This window comes from Crocodylus siamensis, chromosome 5, assembly GCF_052110815.1.
Source record: "Crocodylus siamensis isolate JL-2025a chromosome 5, ASM5211081v1, whole genome shotgun sequence".
In the NCBI taxonomy this organism is placed as follows: domain Eukaryota; kingdom Metazoa; phylum Chordata; order Crocodylia; family Crocodylidae; genus Crocodylus; species Crocodylus siamensis.
Window position 1 is genome coordinate 145,601,960 of NC_143399.1, and position 21,624 is coordinate 145,623,583.

Sequence of the window (21,624 nt, forward strand, 5' to 3'; positions counted from 1 at the left end):
GCAGCCAATCAGGAATGGCCCCCACTTAGGTGGGCTTGGCAATGGAGAGCAGGCTGGGAGGCAGTGCTTGCCTTGGCCAACTGAAGTCTGAATGCAAGCTACATTCATTATCAGTCCAATGTATACAGCTTAGAGAAACCTGTGAAGATTGGATCAATTCTGCCTCGGGCTTGTGGCTGTCTGTACTTAGCCTTTGTTACTGAACTGAAAATTTGGTGTCAAGAGCTAGAGATAGAATTCTAAACAGGAAAAAGGAAATGCTATATAGAATTTCTAAAATATGAATATAAAAATGACTAAATTCATCTTAATTTAAGCACACGCTTTACAGCAATTTACTATGCTTCTTTTGGAATAAAAGCCTTCTTTTAGTTTAGTTAAGCATGTTAAACATGTTAAATGTGCTTAACTCTGAAAACTTACTTGGCTTGCATGTTTTGCTCATTTTGGGGGCCTTATTATTTTTCTTGAAATATGTATTGCTGAATACTACATGCTGTTTCCTTTTTGTGGTCAGGTCTTTCTTATCTGACTTTTTTCAGCTTTGTCTGAATTCTCAAGGTTTGAGAGAACTGAAATACCTTAGCTGTAGTTGGGGTGGGTAGGAACAGACTATTCAACATCTTCATTAGCGACCTGGATGAGGGTGTGGAGAGCACCCTGTTCAAGTTTGCTGATGACACCAAGCTGTGGGGTAAAGTGAATACACTGGCAGGTAGAGACTGCATCCAGGCAGACCTGGATAGGTTGGAGAAGTGGGCGATCTGAACAGGATGTGGTTCAACAAGGACAAGTGCAGGGTGCTGCACCTGGGGAGAGGAATCCAGCATTATGGTTATAGGTTAGGGCTGACCCTCTCAGCAGCACAGAGGCAGAGAGGGATCTTGGAGTCAGGATTGACTCCGGGATGAATATGAGTTGCCAATGCGACGAAGCAATAGGCAGAGCCAACTGCACCCTGTCACGCATCAAAAGGGGCATCACTAACAGGTCCAGAGAGGTCCGCTGGTCAGGCCACAGCTGGAGTACTGTGTCCAGTTCTGGGCACCGCACTTCAAGAAGGATGTGGAGAACCTGGAGAGGGTCCAGAGGAGGCCACTCATATGGTTGAGGGCCTCTGGCCAGCCCTATGAGGAGAGGCTGAGGGCCCTGAATCTCTTCAGTCTCCGCAAGAGGAGACTGAGGAGGGATCTTGTGGCTGCCTACAACCTTATCAGGGGCCAGCAGCAGGGACTCAGAGAAAGTCTGTTCACCAGGGCCCCCTTGGAGTCACTAGGAACAATGGCCACAAGCTGAGGGAGGATAGGTTTAGGCTAGATATTAGGAAGAACTACTTCACTGTAAGGGTGGCCAGAGCCTGGAATAGGCTTCCCAGAGAGGTGGTGCTCTCACCTTCCCTGGAGATCTTCAAGAGGAGACTGGATAAGCACCTAGCTGGGGTCTTATGACCTCTGCCACCCCCAGTGCTCCTTCTTGCCCATGGCAGGGGGTTGGACTAGATGATCTGTCTAGGTCCTTTCCAACTCATTGATTCTATGAGTTAGCCCCTCTACTGACACTAACTTTGTTACTCTTTTCATCACTAATATTCCTATTTCCATGCTAAAGGAAAACCACCTGACTAGCTGGCTGGGGGAAGGGGTTGTGAGCCTTTGAGCAGTAGGTGAGTGGTTCAGTAAGCGAAGTGGGAGGGTGAGTTGTTGCTAAAATCATCATTAATGACCTCATTTTTTTTTAAAAAAAAAAGAAAAAGCACATATCCATGTTACATTTGCACAATCTTGTGACTTGAACATTTGGCTTTGCCAAGAACCAGCTGTTCTGCTGTTTCTGAGGTGCATGGAAAAATGGAAAGATGCTTTGTGCATTTGCCTGGAGTTCTGCAGAGTTGGGACCTCTAGCTCTAAGTCTTTGTTTTGTGTGGACTGTACCCTATTCATATCCCAGCAATAAAGTGAAAAGTTGCAGGGAAGGGAATGAAGCTAGTTAACATACACCAAAAATACTAGAGATCTTTATTATTTTGTTGTTGTGGTTCATATAGTAAATATCTAATTAGTAAACTAAGAGGTAAAATGCATATTGTTGTGGTTTTTTTTTTTTGGTTTTTTTTTTAATGTTTAAGACATACCTTGAAGCGATTCTTTGTATTAAAAATTCTTTAAAATAATTTAAAATTAATCAGTAAATCTCATTTTTTAGTAATAAAATAGATCCAAGATTTTTAGATGAATGTTGGGCTGGGTATTGTTTTGTTCAGAGTTTTGCATATAAAAAGCAGATGCTTTTTCATGAATAACTTTACTCTTGCCAATGATAGCTTATTTAAAGGTGTTATTTGAACTGGAGTCCAGTTCAGCCTAGATACCAGGTATTATCTAAGAGCTGCACTCATTTCCCACTCATTTCTATCTGCTAAATAAGAAAATAACTGATGTTACCCCAGAGACTTCTTTTCCCCTTTCAGGAAATATAACCATAAAGTTCAAAGACATTTATTGCGTCTTACCCAGTATTTTTGACAGTACTTTACACTACAATAGGGTTTGTAAATAAAGGGATGAATCACTAGTGGTAGCTTGGATTCATGTGGAAAAAGTATTGGTGAACATGTTTCAAGTGAACTCTGTTGAGTGGCTTTTGCAGTTCTCTTTATTCTTTGCTTATAATCTGAAGAAAAGATGTCTGATTAATTCTTCACAATTTGAATATAAGGTACATTTTGATTAGTAATAAAACAAGTAACATACTTCTCGTTGACAGCATAGCAGAAACTATGAATATTACACCAGATCATACATTTGGAATGTTACTCCGTCCTGATGAGTTTGGTAAATATAGTAATACTGCATGATACAAAATCTTATTCAGTTGGTGGCTTTATTGCTTTATTTTCAAATAGTAACTACAGACTGTGTAATGTAGAGATATATAAAAGAACTTTTAAATATTCTTAAACCTACCTTCAATGAGGAAGAGGACAAAATCAAGCACAATGACACATTTTAGAAAGGGTTTTCAGAAAAATGAAGCAGCTAGTAAAAGAGGGTTAAAGTTCAAAAGTAAAGACATTTAAATCTTTAGATTGTATGTGCACGCTATTTAAGGAAACAGAGGATACGTCTACACGTGCGCCCAACTGTGCGGTTGTTACTTGGTACCATTACCGTACAGTCAGGGTGGCCCATAGGTCACTTCCAAAGCTGTTGCACAGTAGCAACAAGCTACTTTGCAGTAGCGTTGGTGTCACAGTTTGTGCCTGCTGACACTCCATCGTTGTAGTGTCAAGCTACATCACCATAGCTCGTCACTACAGCGACATAGCACCTCATGTAGAGTCTCAGGAGGCATGCATTCTGGAGCCTAAACAAAAAGGGAAGCAGGAGAGGAAACATTATATATGTCTAAATGAGAAGATTCAAGATCTTATTTAAACTAAATGCATACCTTTCAGAAATTTGAAATCTAGGAAACATTACATTATAGCAAGCAGTATTTAACAACGACATTTAAAGGAATGTGAAGAGTAAAAGAAGAGAAAGCACTAATTCAGGAATAAACGTATACCTGAAGTAGAAAATCTGCAGAAGAATTGGTGGGTCCCTTAAATCTCTAAGGAACACGTACAAAAGAAAAGACATTACTAAAATTGTAATAGATTTCTCTGTATCAGTTTTCATCATAAAGGATGTTAGAAAGGCTCTTCCTCTGAACCTGCTCTTTTCTGGTAATAATAATGATGGGAAATACTATCAGTAAATAAGGGGTCAAAGAAAAGGTTCTGGGTGCAGTGAATAAATTAAAGTGACCAGTCAGCAGTCTTGGAAAGAATATATCTAAGAGTTCCAGACCAACTAATGAATGATGTTTCTGAGCTGCTAGGAAACATAGGCTAGAATTAAAATCAGCTACTCACTAGAGGATTGGAGGGAATAAATGCTGTTTTACCGAGGTGTTAGGGGAGGGGTGTCAAACTCATCCATCCCCATAGGCTAGATGAGTGACGTGGGGCTAGTCTGTGGGCTAAACCAGTTCCACAGACACCCTACATCCCAGCATGTGTCATAGAGAAGCCTGTTTCAGTATGTATAGTTGGATGATGAAGAGCACTGATCAGAGTGTATGAGTAGTCAAAAATGCACATAATGTGAGGCTTCATAAGAAATAGAGAATAAACAAAAATAATTAGTATGTCATTTTAAAAATCATGCTAAACAATCACCTAGTGATCCTGTAATCCCTTTTTTATTGATCTCAAAAGTGTTGTGCATCTTTAGGCACCCAGGGTGCATTGGCACCTTATTTGAGAATCAGTGCCGTATGCAAGGAGGGAGATCGTTTTCTAAGCCAGCTCCCATTTAAAATGAGATTTGGCTAAAAGAGTTGTGAGTTAAGCAACTTTGAAAAGCCTTGATGCCACACCCTGTAATTGAGCTTGCCCCTCCAGATAAATAAGTATTTTAGAAAAATTGAGCCTATTTTGAGTATGTAACTGAAGTGTTTGTTTATTTTATAGGAGTTGGGGATCTTCTTCACTACAGGGTTCCTAGTGAGTTTCTTCGTGGTAAAGACAGAGAGCAAGCTGTTTTTACTGCAGTTCGACAGAACTTGAAGAAAGCCAACTACCACAATTTTGGCACATTACTAGAAGCATTCAGGCATTACGACAAGGTCAGTGCTATAAGAAAATACAGATTTACATATAAAGGTGTACAGTGTATGATATTAGCTTTCTACTGCTATAGAGTGTAATGTTAATAATGTACAGTAAGATTAATGCCTTTCTTTAAAAAGAGGTCCTGGCTTTGCCTCAACAGTTATGATTATATTGCTATCTCGTCATAATTCATTATTACAGTGACACACTTGAAGCTCTAAACTTCAAGTTACTGTACTATTTAAATAGCAGTTATTGCTTGATTATTTGTTAATTCAGGTTTGTGTTAATTCAAGTTTTGGATTTCTAAACTCCTCTAGACTGTGGTACTTCACAGTGTTACTTCTTTGAAATGATGTGACCAGCTACATATTTCTGACTTGTTGGTTGTACTTAGATCAGTGCTGTGAGATACTTTTAAGGATGCCACAGAATATTAGGTGTACAAATGCCTACGTAAGATTCACAAGATAAACTCAGAGAATCCAAATAGGAATCCACAGTGTCATAAATATTCTGACCTATTGTGGTCCTTCTTAGTTCTTTGCAAAAGAAGGATGGCTCTATTATTGTTAGGGACCTACCAAATTCATGATTCCATGATTTTTACGGAAACTGAATTTGGTTGGTCTCTGGGGAAAAGCCTGGTCCCCACAAAAAGGTGTGAAATTGGCAGTGAGCAGGGGGAAAAAAAAGAGGGCTGCAAAAACAGAAAAGGGCAGGAAGTCCTGATGTCCTGAAGGAAGGAGGTGGCAGAGGAGTGGAGGGGAGTTTTTTTTTTTTTGTCGCAGAGCATGGCAGACCCTTCCCCCCCCCCCCCCCCCCCCCCCCCCCCCCCCCCCCCCCCCCCCCCCCCCCCCCCCCCCCCCCCCCCCCATGCCTCTGATTCATTGAAAGGTCCTGGAAGTCCCATCTGTCAATCTCCAGGGAGGGGCAGGACTTCTGGGGCCCCTCAGCCAATCAGAAGCCTAGGCAAACTTGCTGCAAACCTGCTGCACTCTGCTGTGAAAATAGCTAAGAGCTGGAATTTTTCTCAGGAATGCCTTGAGTCAAATGAGGCGTGTCTTGAGTCTAAAAAAGTTGAAAACCACTGGCTTAGATCATGGGTCCTACTTTGAATGTGTTTTGCTACAGTAAACTATTATGTTTTGTTTGTACAGAATGGTGATGGGAAGATAGATAAAGAAGAGCTGCGGAAGTCTTGTTTTCAGCTTAATTTGGATCTAGATGAAGAGCTCCTGGATGCTTTATTTGATTACTGTGATTTGGATAAAGATGGCCTGATTGACTATCTGGAGTTTGCAAACTTTCTTAACTGGAAAGACAAAATGGCTATTGGAGAATTTGAAGAAAAAATAATTACACAAAGTAGGTTACTTAGCACTTAATGGGTGCATCCAAATGAGCCTGCATGTGCGTCTTGCAGCATCTCAAAGCCCTTTGAGATGCTGCAAGAGGCACGTGCAGGAACGAGAAGAGGTTCCAGGGGTCAAAAAAAAAATGCAGTGGGGGAAAAAAAGTGGGACAGACAACCAGAGGCTGGGTCCTCCACAGAGATGCTCTGGGAGAAGCCAGAGCATCTCTATGGTTGGCCCTCACCCTGGTGCTGAAGCCAGCTGCAGGGAGCTGGACCTGGGCTCCAGTGCCAGTATGTAAGGGGTAGGGGGTCTGTAGGAGTGGGGAGGAGACCATGGGGAGGGACCCCCGCCAGCCTCACCCACTCCCCTAGCCCCCCAACCCCTGCCCCACCCAGCCCCACTCCCTGCCTGCCCCTTGAGCCCACCCATTGCTGCCCCACCTGGCCCCATCCCCCCCGTCCCCCTAGCTCCCACGATCACTGTTCCACCAGGCCCCAGCATCCCTGCAATTAAAAACAAACAAAAAAACCCTGCAGTCATCAGCAGTAGCAGCTGCCGTCACGGTCACTGGGGCACAGTGCAGGGTTGGGTGACAGCCCCAGCGGCCCAAGTCCAGGCCCCGCTGCCCTGTGCTGCGTTGGGGAGCGGGTGGAGGGTGGAGCCAGGTAGGTCAGCCATTGGGGGTCTGCAGGAGCTGGCAGGGGATGGGGCCAGGTGGGGCAGCAATCTGGGGGGCTGGAGGAGCAAGCAGGGGTGGAACATGTGGGCCCTGCAGGGGGAGGTGGGGGCCATTTGGCCTCTGTCGGGGGGGGGGGGGGAGAGGCTGTGGCTCCTGTCAGGGGGCAGCACAACATATAGGTATTTAGAATTCATTTTATTATGACAATAGAGACACTGGTAGGCTTCCAAATTGCTTTAACACTGTAGATATATCAATAAAACATTGCCCAACTGATCACTGTCTCTCTGTCTCTTACACTCTCTCTCTCTCTCTCTCTCTATAGTGGTCTTTTGTTTTAATTGTGGAGGAACGTGGATTTGGGGATATTTTACAAAGTGACTTTGGGATTTCTTTATCAGGGATTTTTCAGTTTTCAAATAGGGAACACCAGAATTCATGCTAGGGAGGCCAGTGGCAGGACCCTGCCTGCTCAGAGCTGGCATCTTGGACCCAGCTGGCTGTGGGACTAATTGAACCAACTGGCACCTTGGACCAATTGGCTGGGCCCCTGAAGCTCCTGAGAGTGAGTAGCTCTGAGCCACTTGCCAGGGCAGCTTTTTATTGATGGGGCCAGGACAGGGCAGCTTTTTATATTGTTGGGGGCAGCACAGGTGCTGGCCCCGGGCTCTAGCTCCCCCTGGGTGCAGATGCAGGAGGAGTCAGGCAGGGTTATTTTGCCCCATGTACTTTGGTGTGAGGCAAATTGTGCCACATGTTTGGACACGTGCACTGAGGCAAAAAGCCCTGGCTCAAATTTGTGCCACTTTTATTTGAGCTGCTGTTAGCGCACGTGCCTGCATGCATGGACATGCCCGATGTCTAATCTTGCTCATACCTTAACCAATGGAAAGAGCTGAGGATGAAGCAGAATAGGTATTGTACTTGGAGAGTAGGATTTGGGGAGTTCAGTCATTGTTTCCATATTTCCACTATGATGTGAATTAGTGCTAAAGTAGTGCTTCCTCTTCTCAGTCCTGGGTGAATTGATTCATGAAAGTTTTCAGTGGATAATCTAAACTTTTTTCTTACCCTTGGTAAGGGGGAGAGGTTGGCAAACCAAACAAACAAACAAAAATTACAAGAAAAATATTAAAAGTTTCTACTTGCTAGCAAAATCTTGGATTCATCCATTATTTTTCCCAGATGATACAAATTGTAGTTTGAAATTATAATAGCCGACAGTGTTGTTTTGTTATCAAAAGATTTAGTTTGTTGCCTTTACCTCAACTTCTTAGAGCAGAAACTACCCAAAAGCTCCTACTCAGGATTTCTCAGCAGGCATAGAGCCACTGTAGATATCTTCCTTTTCAATTCCCCTAACCAACACAGGGTCAGAAAGAATTAGGGGTGCAGTACTTCCATGTACTCCAGCTTTTCCAAGATGGATATGGTCTCTGGGACCCTCAGATTGCTCTAATTTGTACTGAGGCCAAAACTAGACGACAAATGAGGGAGCCATAGCCAATATTGGGGTCATCCTTGTTTCTCTCCCTTAGACTGAGAAATTACAGTAACTTAATTTTATTCTGTCAAGGTGTACCTCTAGTTTACACTTGTGTTCATAAGTGTGATAACTTACAATTTTAAGCTTATGGCACCAAAGTTCTCGATCTCTAAATTCTGCACATTTAAAGAAATCCTTTGAGAACCTTTAACTGTTTTTCAAGGTAACCACTGGAAAATGTGAAAGTCCTATTATACTCATTTAACTCCTTACAGACCTTTTTAAAATTGGGAGTCCAGCAGAGTTTATCAGATGCAAATCTTACTTGGAATGCTTCCCCCCCCACACACACTTTTTTTAGACAATTCTTTTTGCTATGTGAATGCATCATAAAGCAGGAGAGTTTAAAAGTCTCTAGGAGCTATTCTAAAATATGCTACTTATATATTGGACCTCTCCTACCTAATACTGTAGGTTATTTTTTAGATTTAAGTAACTGGTTTTACCACTTCAAATATTGTATTCCTAGAATGATTACATACTTTTTGTTTCTATAGGGAAAAAGGCAGAGGCTTCTGAGGCTTCTAAACCTGAAGATACAGAAAGCAAAACAAGTGATGGACCACTGTTGAAACAGGAAGACCTTGTGCTACAGGAACCAGGGAGTTTTGAAAAGACACCAAAGACTCTGACAAGACCAACAGATCGTGTCCTTGCTGATTATCGCACAACTTCCTCTCAGTACAATGCAGTTGTAGGTGGTCTCTCCACAACCTGTAAGTCCAGTGAATCATGCTTTTCACTGATGGGTGTTAAGAGACAATCTAAAAGCAGTTTTAGAAAGTATTAGCAAGTTGGATAATTAAAAAGAATAGTTAGCTACTTGAATGAATTAATCAACCACTATTTAACCAAATTTGGGAAATATATTTAGGATTTAGGTATGGAGGTTCCTTTTGAGATAAGCATACAAAATATGGATGTTTAAATAGATCTTTCTCGTCCAGAAGTTATGTTGGACATTTTATAATTACAGCCCTTTTGTGATATATTTGTTATATTATTTGGTCTCTAGCTTTGTTGGAAATTCTATAGAATAACTTTCCATGTCGTATTTCAATATATGTCCTTCTGGTTGTGGTTTAAACTAGGAACTGGAGAAAACATGCAAAAAAGCTGGAGTTTCAAGGATGGTATTCGAGACAGCCCTCCAATCCTTAGATTTTATACCTGGAAAATTTATAATAAATATTTTTTTCCATATATAAAATCTAACTATTGGGGGATGGTCTTATACTCAGGGTCATCTTATATTTGAGTAAATTCAGTAATTCATCCTTCAGAGTTGGAAGAATACGATATAGACAGCTCCAATTTCTTATTGCTACAAAGACCATTCTTTCATTTCTTGTTTTAATCATTGTCTTTTCACAGGTTATCCTGTGTGTGGTGTTCCAAGCATTCGTTCTGACATTCCTGCTCCCCAAATTCACCGTGTCAGTGACAGAAATAACTATGGTGATGAAGCCAATGCATATGCACTAATATGCCCATCTGTCTTCAGCCAGAAAGGAGTGTATGAAAGAGACTTCTTTAAAACAAGACCAAAGGCAGAGGTACAGTACAGTGATTTAGAAGATTCTTTCTAGAGAAATAATTCTACTGTGTTTGGGTAGATTGGGCACCACACTGAGTATCAGAAGATCTGGATTTAATTCTTAGATTTGTGAATGACTTTTTTGACAAGTCGCACAACTTTTTTGCTTCTTAGTTTCCATATGTGTTAATTGTGTTAATAAGTCTTTGTAAATTCTTGGATTTGGGAGTAAAAAGCATTCTAAAGTACCAAATATTATTAGACGCAAACAGAAAACTGCGAAATTGGTGTTGACAGTATTGGTATAGCAGCAACTTCAAGGTGGAAAAAATGAGAAGAATGATTTAATTGTAACAAGTAAGAGTTCTACATACATGCACTTCTTGATTTGCTGTTGGACGCTTTAGAGAAGTGAGAGATATTTGAACCTTTGTCTTGTTCTAGACTATTTAAGAGAGAATTTTATTCCAGGCTTGGAAAACTAGTCCAGCTCCTTTATGATTTTTATGGTGCAACTGCATTTATTTTGCTATGTCTTCCTGCTTGTGAAAGTTTATGCATCCGAGACATTGCAGAGAGGATCCCAGAGCTCCTCCGGCCCACAGACCACTATCCCAAGCTCCTTATTCATGTGGGCACCAATGACACGGCTCGGAGCACCCCCAGCCAGGTCATGAGGCGCTACAGGGATTTGGGAGCGGGGCTTAGGGGTCTGGGAGCTCAGGTGGTGTTTTCGTCGATCCTCCCAGTCTCGGGCTATGGGCTGAGGAGGGAAAGGAGGATCCACGTAGTCAACCAAAGACTGCGGAGCTGGTGTCATCGGGAAGGCTTTGGCTTCCATGACCACAGCCCGCTCTTTGGCGAGAGAGAGGCAGCGAGCTGCTGGGAAGAAATGGCCTCCATCTCTCCCCCCTGGGGAGGAGGCTCTTCTCAGCCAGACTAGCTGACCTGCTCCACCGGGCTTTAAACTAAGCCCGCTGGGGGATGGGGGGACTACTGCCACTGCTGGCCTGCTGAGCGACCCTTGAAAAGCCAGCAGACCAAGGCACTTAAGGGAGCCCACCCCTGTCCCAGCCCTGGCACAATCTGTGGGCAAGGCAAGAGCCCCCAAGAGGACACTTGCCTGCCTGTACACTAATGCCAGGAGCCTGGGCAACAAGGAGGAGGAGCTCATCCTCCTGCTCAGTGCAAAGAATTATGACGTCATTGGGATAACGGAGACCTGGTGGGACTCCACCCATGACTGGACCACGGGTATAGAGGGCTATACCCTGTACAGGAGGGATCGTGTTGGCAAAAGGGGCAGGGGTGTACCTCTCTATGTGAAGGAAAGCTACATGTCCCTGCAAGCTGATGTTGGCGACCGGCATGGACAGCTAGAGACCCTCTGGGTAAAAATTCGTGGGGAGTACGGCACAGGGGACACAACAGTGGAAGTCTACTACAGACCTCCCACTCAAAGTCTTGAGCTTGACCAGGAGTTCACCCGGGAACTGACTGAGGCCGCTTGCTCCAGGACCTTGGTTGTCATGGGTGACTTCAGTTACCCGGGTATCTCGTGGGAAGATCACTCAGCAAAATCCGAGCAGTCGCAAAGCTTTCTCTCGTGCATGGATGACCTCTACCTGACTCAAGAAGTCTATGGGGCAATGAGAGGCAAAGCGCTGCTCGACCTGGTACTGGCTACGGGGGACGACCTAATCGGCGACCTAGTGATCGATGGAAAGCTGGGTGACAGTGACCACGAGCTAATCACCTTCACCATCCACCGTAAAGCTGGCAAGTCAGTCAGCAACACAGAAGTCCTTGACTTCAGAAAAGCCAACTTTGACAAGCTCAAGAGGCTTGTCGGTCAGGCCCTTAGGGAGCATGACCCCAAGGAGATGGGAGTTCAAGAAGAGTGGTTGCTTCTCAAGGAAGCGATTCTCAATGCACAAGCTAAATCTATTCCAACACGGAGGAAAGACAGCAAGAAGGCACAGCAGCCCTCCTGGCTGTCTAGGGACCTAGCGGACCTCCTGCGGCTAAAAAGGAAAGCCTACAAAGGATGGAGAATGGGATTCATCTCCAAGGAAGATTATTCTGCACTGGTCCGGTCCTGCAGGGAACAAACCAGGAAAGCCAAGGCTGCAACTGAACTCCAATTAGCTTCAAGCATCAAGGACAATAAAAAGTCCTTTTTCAGATATGTGGGGAGCCAGAGGAAAAGCAAGGGCAATGTTGGACCCCTGCTAAACCAGATGGGGCAACTGACATCTGACGCCCAGGAAAAAGCCAACATATTAAATAGGTACTTCGTGTCATAGATTCATAGATGCTAGGGTCGGAAGGGACCTCAATAGATCATCGAGTCCGACCCCCTGCATAAGCAGGAAAGAGTGCTGGGCCTACATTACCCCAGCTAGATACACATCCAACCTTCTCTTGAATACCCCCAGGGTAGGGGAGAGCACCACCTCCCTTGGGAGCCCGTTCCAGACCTTGGCCACTCGAACTGTGAAGAAGTTCCTCCTAATATCCAATCTAAATCTGCTCTCCTCTAGCTTGTGGCCATTATTTCTTGTAACCCCCGGGGGGGCCTTGGTGAATAAATACTCACCAATTCCCTTCTGTGCCCCCCTGACGAACTTATAGGCAGCCACCAGGTCGCCTCTCAACCTTCTCTTGCGGAGGCTGAAAAGGTCCAGTTTCTCTAATCTCTCCTCGTAGGGCTTGGCCTGCAGGCCCTTAACCATACGAGTGGCCCTTCTCTGGACCCTCTCCAGGTTATCCGCATCCTTCTTGAAGTGCGGCACCCAGAATTGCACGCAGTACTCCAGCTGCGGTCTGACCAGCGCCCGATAGAGGGGAAGTATCACCTCCTTGGACCTATTTGTCATGCATCTGCTGATGCACGATAAAGTGCCATTGGCTTTTCTGATGGTTTCGTCACACTGCCGACTCATGTTCATCTTGGAGTCCACTAGGACTCCAAGATCCCTTTCCACTTCCCTGCCACCCAGCAGGTCATTTCCTAGGCTGTAGGTGTGCTGGACATTTTTTCCTCCCTAGATGCAGCACTTTGCATTTCTCCTTGTTGAACTGCATTCTGTTGTTTTCTGCCCACTTGTCTAACCTGTCCAGGTCTGCTTGCAGCTGTTCCCTGCCCTCTGGCGTGTCCACTTCGCCCCATAGCTTAGTGTCATCTGCAAACTTGGACAGAGTACATTTCACCCCCTCGTCCAAGTCGCTGATGAAGACATTAAAGAGTATCGGTCCAAGCACCGAGCCCTGTGGGACCCCACTGCCCACACTCTTCCAGGTCGAAACCGACCCATCCACCACAACTCTCTGGGTGCGACCCTCCAGCCAATTCTCCACCCACCGGACTGTGCAGTCATCCAAGTCACAGCCCCTTAACTTGTTCACCAGTATGGGGTGGGATACCGTATCAAAGGCCTTCCTGAAGTCCAAGTATACGACATCCACCCCTCCTCCTGCGTCGAGGCGTTTTGTGACCTGGTTATAAAAAGAGACTAGATTGATCAGGCACGATCTACCTGCCACAAACCCGTGCTGGTTTCCCCTCAGCATAATTTGTCCTGCCGGGCTCTCACAAATGTGAGCCTTGATGATTTTCTCAAAGATTTTGCCAAGGATGGAGGTGAGACTGACTGGCCTATAGTTACCCGGGTCCTCCTTCCTCCCCTTCTTGAAAATGGGAACCACATTGGCCCTTTTCCAGTCCTCCGGGACTTGACCCGTGCGCCACGAGCGTTCAAATATTCCCGCCAGTGGCTCTGCAATGATGTCGGCCAGTGCCTTCAGTACCCTCGGATGGAGCTCATCCGGGCCTGCCGACTTAAAGGCATCCAGTTCCTCCAAGTGACCCTGCACCACCTCAGGGTCCACGCATGGAAGTCTGGTGCCTTGCTGCTGCCTCCCTACACTCCCAGTGAGAGACTTGTCATGCCTCTCGCTTAGGAACACTGAGGCGAAGAACTCGTTGAGGAGTTCAGCCTTGTCCCCTCTGTCCGTCACCAATTGTTTCTGCCCATTTAGCAGGGGTCCTATTCCTCCCTGGGCCTTCCTTTTACTCCCTATATATCTAAAAAACAATTTCTTATTGTCTTTTACTTGGGTTGCCATCCTCAGCTCCATGGTAGCTTTGGCCTGTCTAACTGCCTCCCTACAAGCACGAGCAGAAGAGGTATATTCCTCTTTGGTGATCTCTCCCTGTTTCCACTTTTTATGTGCTCCCCTTTTGGCCCTTAGTCTGCCCTGGATTTCTCTGGTCAGCCAGGGAAGCCTCCTGGCCCCTTTCCCTCTTTTACCTCGCACGGGGATCGTCTCGCTTTGTGCTCGAAGGATAGCTTCCTTAAGGCACAGCCACCCTTCTTGGGCTCCCATCATTTCAAAACTACTACTCTGCAGTGCATCCTTCACTAATCGCCTGAGTTCGCTGAAATCAGCTTTCCTAAAGTCCAGCACGTTCACCCTACTGGTTACCTTACCCACTCGACGCCTTATGTTGAATTGTACTTTTAGGTGATCGCTGTCCCCCAGATGGCTACCGATCTGTAGGTCCTCTACTATGTCATCCCCCGTTGCCAATACCAGATCCAGTAAGGCATTCCCCCTAGTGGGACCATGTACCTCCTGCGTCAGGTGGAGGTCCTGTACACAGGTTAGAAACCTGCGTGAGCGGTGGGACTTTGCTGTCTGTGTCTCCCAGCAGATGTCCGGGTAGTTTAGGTCCCCCATGACCACCGCCTCTTTAGCTTTTATGGTCTCTGAGAGTTGCCTCAGGAGCCCCAAATCTATTTCTTCCCCTTGATGTGGGGGTCTGTAGCAGACCCCTACCACCAAATCCTTTTCTCCTTGCCCCCCATGTAGCCTAACCCACAGTCCTTCTACTTCCTCATCCTTTGATTCTGTCTTGATGAGGGTTGATGTATATTGCTCCTTAACATAGAGCGCAACCCTTCCCCCCCTTTTCCCCACTCTGTCCTTTCTGTACAATCTATAGCCCTCAATATGTACCGCCCAGTCGTGGGATGGATCAGTCTTTCATCAGTCCCATGGGATGCCCATGCCTGCTATGGGACAGGGAGATCTGGGTGATGGGGATCCCCTACCCTCCATACATGCTGACCTTGTGAAGGAACACCTTGAGAAGCTGGATACCTTCAAGTCAGCCGGCCCTGACAATCTGCACCCCAGGGTACTCAAGGAGCTGGCGAGCGTCATAGCCCAGCCCCTGGCATGGATCTTTGAAAACTCCTGGCGCTCTGGTGTAGTTCCCGAAGACTGGAAGAAGGTCAATGTGGTGCCGATCTTCAAGAAAGGGAGGAGAGTGGATCCGGCTAACTACAGGCCCGTTAGCCTGACTTCTATCCTGGGGAAGATCTTAGAAAAGTTTATTAAGGAGGCCATCCTTGATGGACTGGCCCAGGCTAACATCCTAAGGGATAGCCAGCACGGGTTTGTTGCGGGTAGGTCTTGATTGGTCAATCTCATTTCCTTCTATGACCAGGTGACCTATCACCTGGACGAGGGAGAAGAGATTGATGTCATATATCTTGACTTCAAAAAAGCTTTTGATCTGGTATCCCATGATCACCTCTTGGCCAAACTGCCCAGTTGTGGCCTTGGCTCCACCACGATCCGCTGGCTGGAAAATTGGCTCCGTGGTGGGACCCAGAGGGTTGTAATTGATGGCAGTCACTCATCGTGGTGCTCTGTGACCAGTGGGGTCCCTCAAGGCTCTGTCCTGGGACCCATCCTGTTCAACATATTCATTAATGATGTAGACATTGGAGTCAGGAGTGGACTGGCCAAGTTTGCCGATGACACCAAACTTTGGGGCAAAGCATCCATGCCAGAAGGTAGGCGGGTGATCCAGGCTGACCTGGACAAGCTCAGCAAATGGGCAGACGAGAACCTAATGGTGTTTAACACTGAAAAATACAAGGCTCTCTACCTTGGGAGGAAAAACCTGCAGCATCCTTATAGGCTCGGCAGAGCTACGTTGGATAGCACTGCAGAAGAAAGAGACTTGGGGGTCATCATTGACCACAAGATGAACATGAGCCTGCAATGTGATGCTGCAGCTAGTAAAGCGACCAAAACGCTGGCTTGCATCCATAGATGCTTCTAGAGCAAATCCCGGGACGTCATTCTCCCCTTGTACTCGGCCTTGGTGAGGCCGCAGCTGGAGTACTGCGTCCAGTTTTGGGCTCCACAATTCAAAAAGGATGTGGAGAAGCTTGAGAGAGTCCAGAGAGCCACGCACATGATCAGAGGTCAGGAAAACAGATCTTACAATGATAGGCTGAGAGAGATGGGACTCTTTAGCCTGGAAAAGCGCAGGCTCAGGGGTGATCTGATGGCCACCTACAAGTTTATCAGGGGTGACCACCAGGATCTGGGGGAACATCTGTTCACCAGAGTGCCCCAAAGGATGACTAGGTCGAACGGTCACAAACTCCTGCAAGACCGTTTCAGGCTGGACATAAGGAAGAATTTCTTTACTGTCCGAGCCCCCAAGGTCTGGAACAGTCTGCCATCGGAGGTGGTTCAAGCACCTACATTGAACACCTTCAGGAGTAAATTGGATGCTTATCTTGCTGGGATCCTATAATCCCAGCTGACTTCCTGCCCTTTAGGCAGGGGGCTGGACTCGATCTCCCGAGGGTCCCTTCCAGCCCTGATGCCTATGAAATCATAGGAGCTGTAGAGTCATAGATCATCTATCTGTGCCTTCTCTCCTCAGCAACAGTCAGGATGACTTCGGAGAAGTCAGACAACTGTAGAGATTTGTACAGGACTTACTTACACAGTTCCTCCACCTAACATCTCACAGTCTTCCTCCCAATTTCTAATTGGATCTTGGCAGTTCAGCTGTATTTCAGTTTCAACTGCAGAAAAATGATAGGTGTATATATAGCAGAGTAGCATACTGCCAGCTCAAGGGGCCTAAGGGAGTCTGCAGACTGGTAAGGGCTACAGCCCAGCTGCAGGCAGTGAAACCTGATTACAGGCTGCCTAGGAGGGCTGGGCCAGCTGATCCAGATAATTAGCTGGCCCACAGGAAGTTAAGAGGGTTCTTGGCAAAAGGAGCTAGAGGAAGAGAGAGACTTTCAGAAGGAACCAGAGAGAGACAGATAGACAGACTGAATAAATTAGGTTCCTAGGGAGAGGGGCTAGAGACAGGCAGACAGCTGGGATTTCACAGCTGGAAGCTGAGTCTGGGAGCCAAGAGCTGAGACCCTGAGAAGGTAGAGCTGAAAGGGAGGTAGCTAGCAGGTCAGCTCATGGTGGAGTCTGGAGACCATGCCTGGAGTGCTGTTATCTGAAGAGTCTGCCAGAAAGTGTAAAGATGGCCATGGGGCATGGAGAGACCATGAGTGCATCAGAGACTATGTATATGACTTATGTTGATTGACTCCTGCTGGGAGGGAACTTACCTAGGGGGAGTGCAGATGATAAACAGAGTCTGAGCCTGTAAAGGACACAGAGACTGAAAATGGAGCTATTTAACACTGAACCTGCTACAGTATGATTCATATCCATTCTATGAAACTAAATAACTGGAGCTGGACAGATATTTTTGGAACACATATGTAATGGCAGTATTTGAATAAACTCGTAAAATTTTGTTATGGGTATGAATGAATGTAGAAATTGTATTTCTGTTTTTTTCCTAGCAGTGAGGAATTGGAGAAAATTGTATGACTCCCAGAACCTATGCTTTCTCCCCCATCATCCCTAAAATAACTCACTTTGTATATTTCATTTATCCACGCCTCCTCTGTTTCTCCTTCTACAACTTGTTTGTGCTATAAACTGCTTTCTTTGTTGTATTAGAAAATACAGAGAGTGTTAAACAAAGAGCAGATTTTTTACTTGAAGCAAAGATACTTAATACATTTCTGAAATAATGGCAATTCACAATATAAAATTCTAATAAAAATTACGAAAGACGACATGACAACCTCCTTCCTTCTCTCAGTCATTTTGTTATATTAAGCATTAAGTCATGCTTGGAAGTAACCTGGAACTTGGTTAGGTGTTTTACAGTAAAGTAGACTGCTAATTAGTGTCCTAGGATGTAAAAGATGTGGTGTCTTGTTCTGTACATATCCATGAAAGATTGCTTGTCAGAACTCCTCTGAATGTTAACATTTTATAATCTAAGTCTGCAGCAGAAGTCAGGCACAGAGAAATAACTAACAGGAAATGGAATTCATGCTTCATTGATAAGCCCATTATACCCGTCATGTATTAAATAGAACTGTTCTCTAAGGTTATACTGTAGTCTGAAAAGTCATATTCCATTGTAGACTGTCCATGTTATGCAGAGCTCTGTATAGAGTATTCTGTAACAATGTTAAATTATTTTGTATTCATGCAGTGAAATAATTCTGTTTAATTTATTTTTATGTAAAGCATTAACTTTTCTCAAACATGTAACAGTTGAAGAAAGTATCCTTTAAAAACAGAGGCCATATCACAGTAAGTTTTTTAAAATTAGTGAAGAGGCTGTCTAAAATTCAGTTGAATAATATGACCCACAATTCCAACCTTCATTGCAAAAGATCAAAATTGCTCAAAATATAGATAATCAGTAAGTGTGTTTTTAATATCATCTTGACACTGAGTTTACTAAAATCCTGATTTAAGAAAGCATCGAAATCTAGGAAGTCTCTTAACACATGCTTCTCTTAAACATATGTTAAATTGCTGTCCTGAATCTGTGCCTAAGGGCCTATTTCAGTATCTATTAGATCATTAGGGTCTTTTCATTAGGGTTTTATTTGAATTGGCAAGTAAAGTTACACATTATCAGTATAATTATGATAACAAAGGATTTTATAATAAACCAGATTCTGGGATGAATCAGTGTGACAGGTCTTCTGGCCACAGGGATGGCCGTGACACCCCCTAGCATCCCTGCAGCTACTGTCCAGCTCAAACTCTAATGCCAGTCTCCCTAGATCGCACACTGCCATGCCTTGTTCTTAATATTAAGGTTAATTAAGGGAGGCTACCAACAGGCCTTAGAGTGAGCCTTAATCCTAATAATTTCCCACTGGGTCTCAATCCAGCCCTCAGGCTAGATAGATCCCTATTAGTTTGACTAGGCCCCTGTAGAGTACCTGTAGCCTTAAGGGCAAATTGCATGGCTCCTTTTTCCTTTCCTGCACCATGTCCCAAGCCTTGCAGATGTTACTGTGACATTGTTCCCTCTGTTGGGGCCTTGGCATCCTCAGCTTCTGCCCCTTTAGTTTCACTAAGCCTGCTAGCCTAGGCCCACAGCATTGGACCTGGCTTTGAGGCCTGAGCTTCAATCTATCACCTGCGGTTACCAGGCCCATGGCCTCTGTATGGCTGGGCTCCGCTGGAGCACCGAGCTTCCTATGTCACTAGGCCCCTCCTGAGCACTGGGCTGCTGATCCCTCTTTGCTCTGTGCCTTGCACTATGCCCACTCTGGGATCAACACTCACTAGAGCCTTGAGCCTGCCCCAGGCAGGGCTCAAGGTGGTTGTGTGTCTCTTGGGCACTAATGGGACTTCCGTTTTCCTCCCGTGCCGTCCCAACCGAAACCATTGATATAAACAGTAATTTAAACCATAAGCCCTCAGACCAGCATTTCCCAAACCAGTGTGCTATGGTACTGTGGTGTGCCGTGAGGCATGTCCAAGTGTGCCACAGATTTTGGGCTGGAGCGATGCCCCCTAGCTGCCACCACCAGGGATACACAGACAGACGGGGGGCATGGCTCCAGTCAGTGATTTCCATCTATGCTCTGTGTTCAGCCATGCCCCCCCTGCTCCCCTCCCCACTTGGCACCCGGCTGCTCAGCCCCCCTTCCTCCCGGTCTGTGCCCAGCCACTCGCCACCCCCCCTGCTCCATACCTGGCCGTCCCCACCCCCCACTCTGTGCCTGGCCGCTTGCTACCCCCCTGCCCCCACTCCGCATTTGGCCAGTGTACCGCGAGATGAGAGTGGCCCGGTAAGTGTGCTGCCGGAATCAAAAGTTGGGAAACACTACCTTAAACTGTAACAGAAAACACAAACAATAGCAGAAGCAGCCCTCTGCCCTTTTAAGAGGGCACACATTCCTCATTTCACAGTGAGTGTACTTTCCAGCCTGGGGCTTTATCCTAGCCTATCCACTTGGCCCCCTTGGGCTCTTGGACCCTCTGATCCCACACACAGCCCCTCTTCTGGGCTCTTGGACCCTCTAGTAGGCACCTCAAACCTTCTGGGGGTTAACATTAAAACAAAGGCTACTTGCCTGTAATGGGGTCTTTCTCTGCCCAGGGAACATGCCTATGTTCCTACGCCTGCAGAGTTATTTAGCTTAATCCAGGTCCCTGCAGGAGTCCTGCTACCTGGCAGCCAGGAGCTCCTTACTTCATGGTTGCTAGGGAGAGACTCCCTGACTATGCCAGCTCTTGGCTTATGTAGCTCCAACCTAGGCCTTTTCCAGTCAGGTGAGTCCCTCATTAGCTCCCCTCAGCCACCTACAAGCAGCTCCCAAAGCTGCTTGCTCTCTTAATGGAATAGGCACATCCCAGTGCCCTGCTACAATCAGCACATGCTTCAACTTGACAGTTTATATATTTAGGGCATAATCTTGCAGTCCATAATTTTAATGGAAACTTGCTTGATTAAGTATTCCAGGAATTAGTATGTTATATTTCATTAATGATAATACTTGACAAATGAGGATTCACCATATGCATTGCAGTTACAAAATGTAGAGTGAACACTGACCACAATTAATCATATGATATTATTTTACAGATTGCCCGAATTCTCCGAAACATTGGTGTAAGCATTTCAGATGAAAGTTTTGAAGAAGTATGGAAGCAAGCTTGTATGAAACATCATAGAGGAGAGGTCTGTGTAGAAAGCATCAGAAATATACTGGATGAGATACAAGCATCACACATAAAAAACAGTTGAGGATTTCTAGTAGTGGAATTTTATTTATTAAAATGGAACCAGCCATAATTTCACTGTTGACTAGAGAAAAAACATTTTAAATGTTCACAAGATTGAAATCCACTGTGGTAAACTCCACTGCAAATACCATGGTTGACCAAAAATATTTATGTTCCTGTTGAAGTCCGTGGGAATTGGGCTACTAATTTCCCACAAGAACATGACAGGGTACAATATTTTATTTGAATTTGATCTGTTTGGCTACTAATTTCCCACAGGAACATGACAGGGTACACTATTTGATTTGAAGTTAATCACTTTTCTGTATCTCTTTTTTATGAAACTAGCTCTGTATTAAATCCAAAATTTTGAGCATGGTGACTTTGTCTTGCCTTTGTGTATAAAATCGAGTAAAGAAACAATGACAGAAGCAATTAAAATGTTATTATAAACTGACACTATTTAAATAACACATTTGTCATATTCAAAGTATTTTTAAATGGCTAATATTTCCTTTTAAAGGATAACTGTGCCCCTACCCTTTTAGAATGCCAGTAGGTGCATCTACACGTGCACCTTACTGCAGAGTTGACTAATCAACTTCACAATAAAGTATCATCATCTAGACGCGTGCCTAATTTACTATTAGGGCATAGAAAATTAATTAACTCTGTTGGAGGATAGTACTGTCTGAGACAAGTATTATCCTACAGCAGCGTTATTTAGTAGATGGAAACACCTGTATAGACAGCAACCGGGGCTGGCTGGGGCACGAGGATACTACAGTGGGGGCTGCCTCTAGCTACTTTTGCACAAAACATTGAGCTGGGGTGGAGCAGCTCCAAGCTGGCAGACTGACCACCTGGGGCTCTCTGCCAACTGGGGCTGCTCTGACCTGGCTCAACATGCTG

General features: G+C 45.2%; 1 protein-coding gene across 2 annotated transcripts in view; it reads left to right on the forward strand.

Annotated features, from left to right (window-relative positions):
- EFHB (EF-hand domain family member B) overlaps positions 1–21,174 on the forward strand; it is a 34,870-nt gene extending 13,696 nt beyond the window's left edge. For both annotated transcript variants that reach the window (XM_090046574.1, XM_090046575.1), the window contains 6 exons: positions 2,764–2,831; positions 4,517–4,671; positions 5,818–6,025; positions 8,738–8,956; positions 9,615–9,796; positions 20,573–21,174. In XM_090046574.1, coding sequence (XP_089902700.1) covers positions 2,764–2,831; positions 4,517–4,671; positions 5,818–6,025; positions 8,738–8,956; positions 9,615–9,796; positions 20,573–20,734 — 994 coding nt within the window. In that variant the 3' untranslated portion in view covers positions 20,735–21,174. The remainder of the gene's footprint in view (positions 1–2,763; positions 2,832–4,516; positions 4,672–5,817; positions 6,026–8,737; positions 8,957–9,614; positions 9,797–20,572) is intronic.
- Positions 21,175–21,624: the final 450 nt, after the last annotated feature.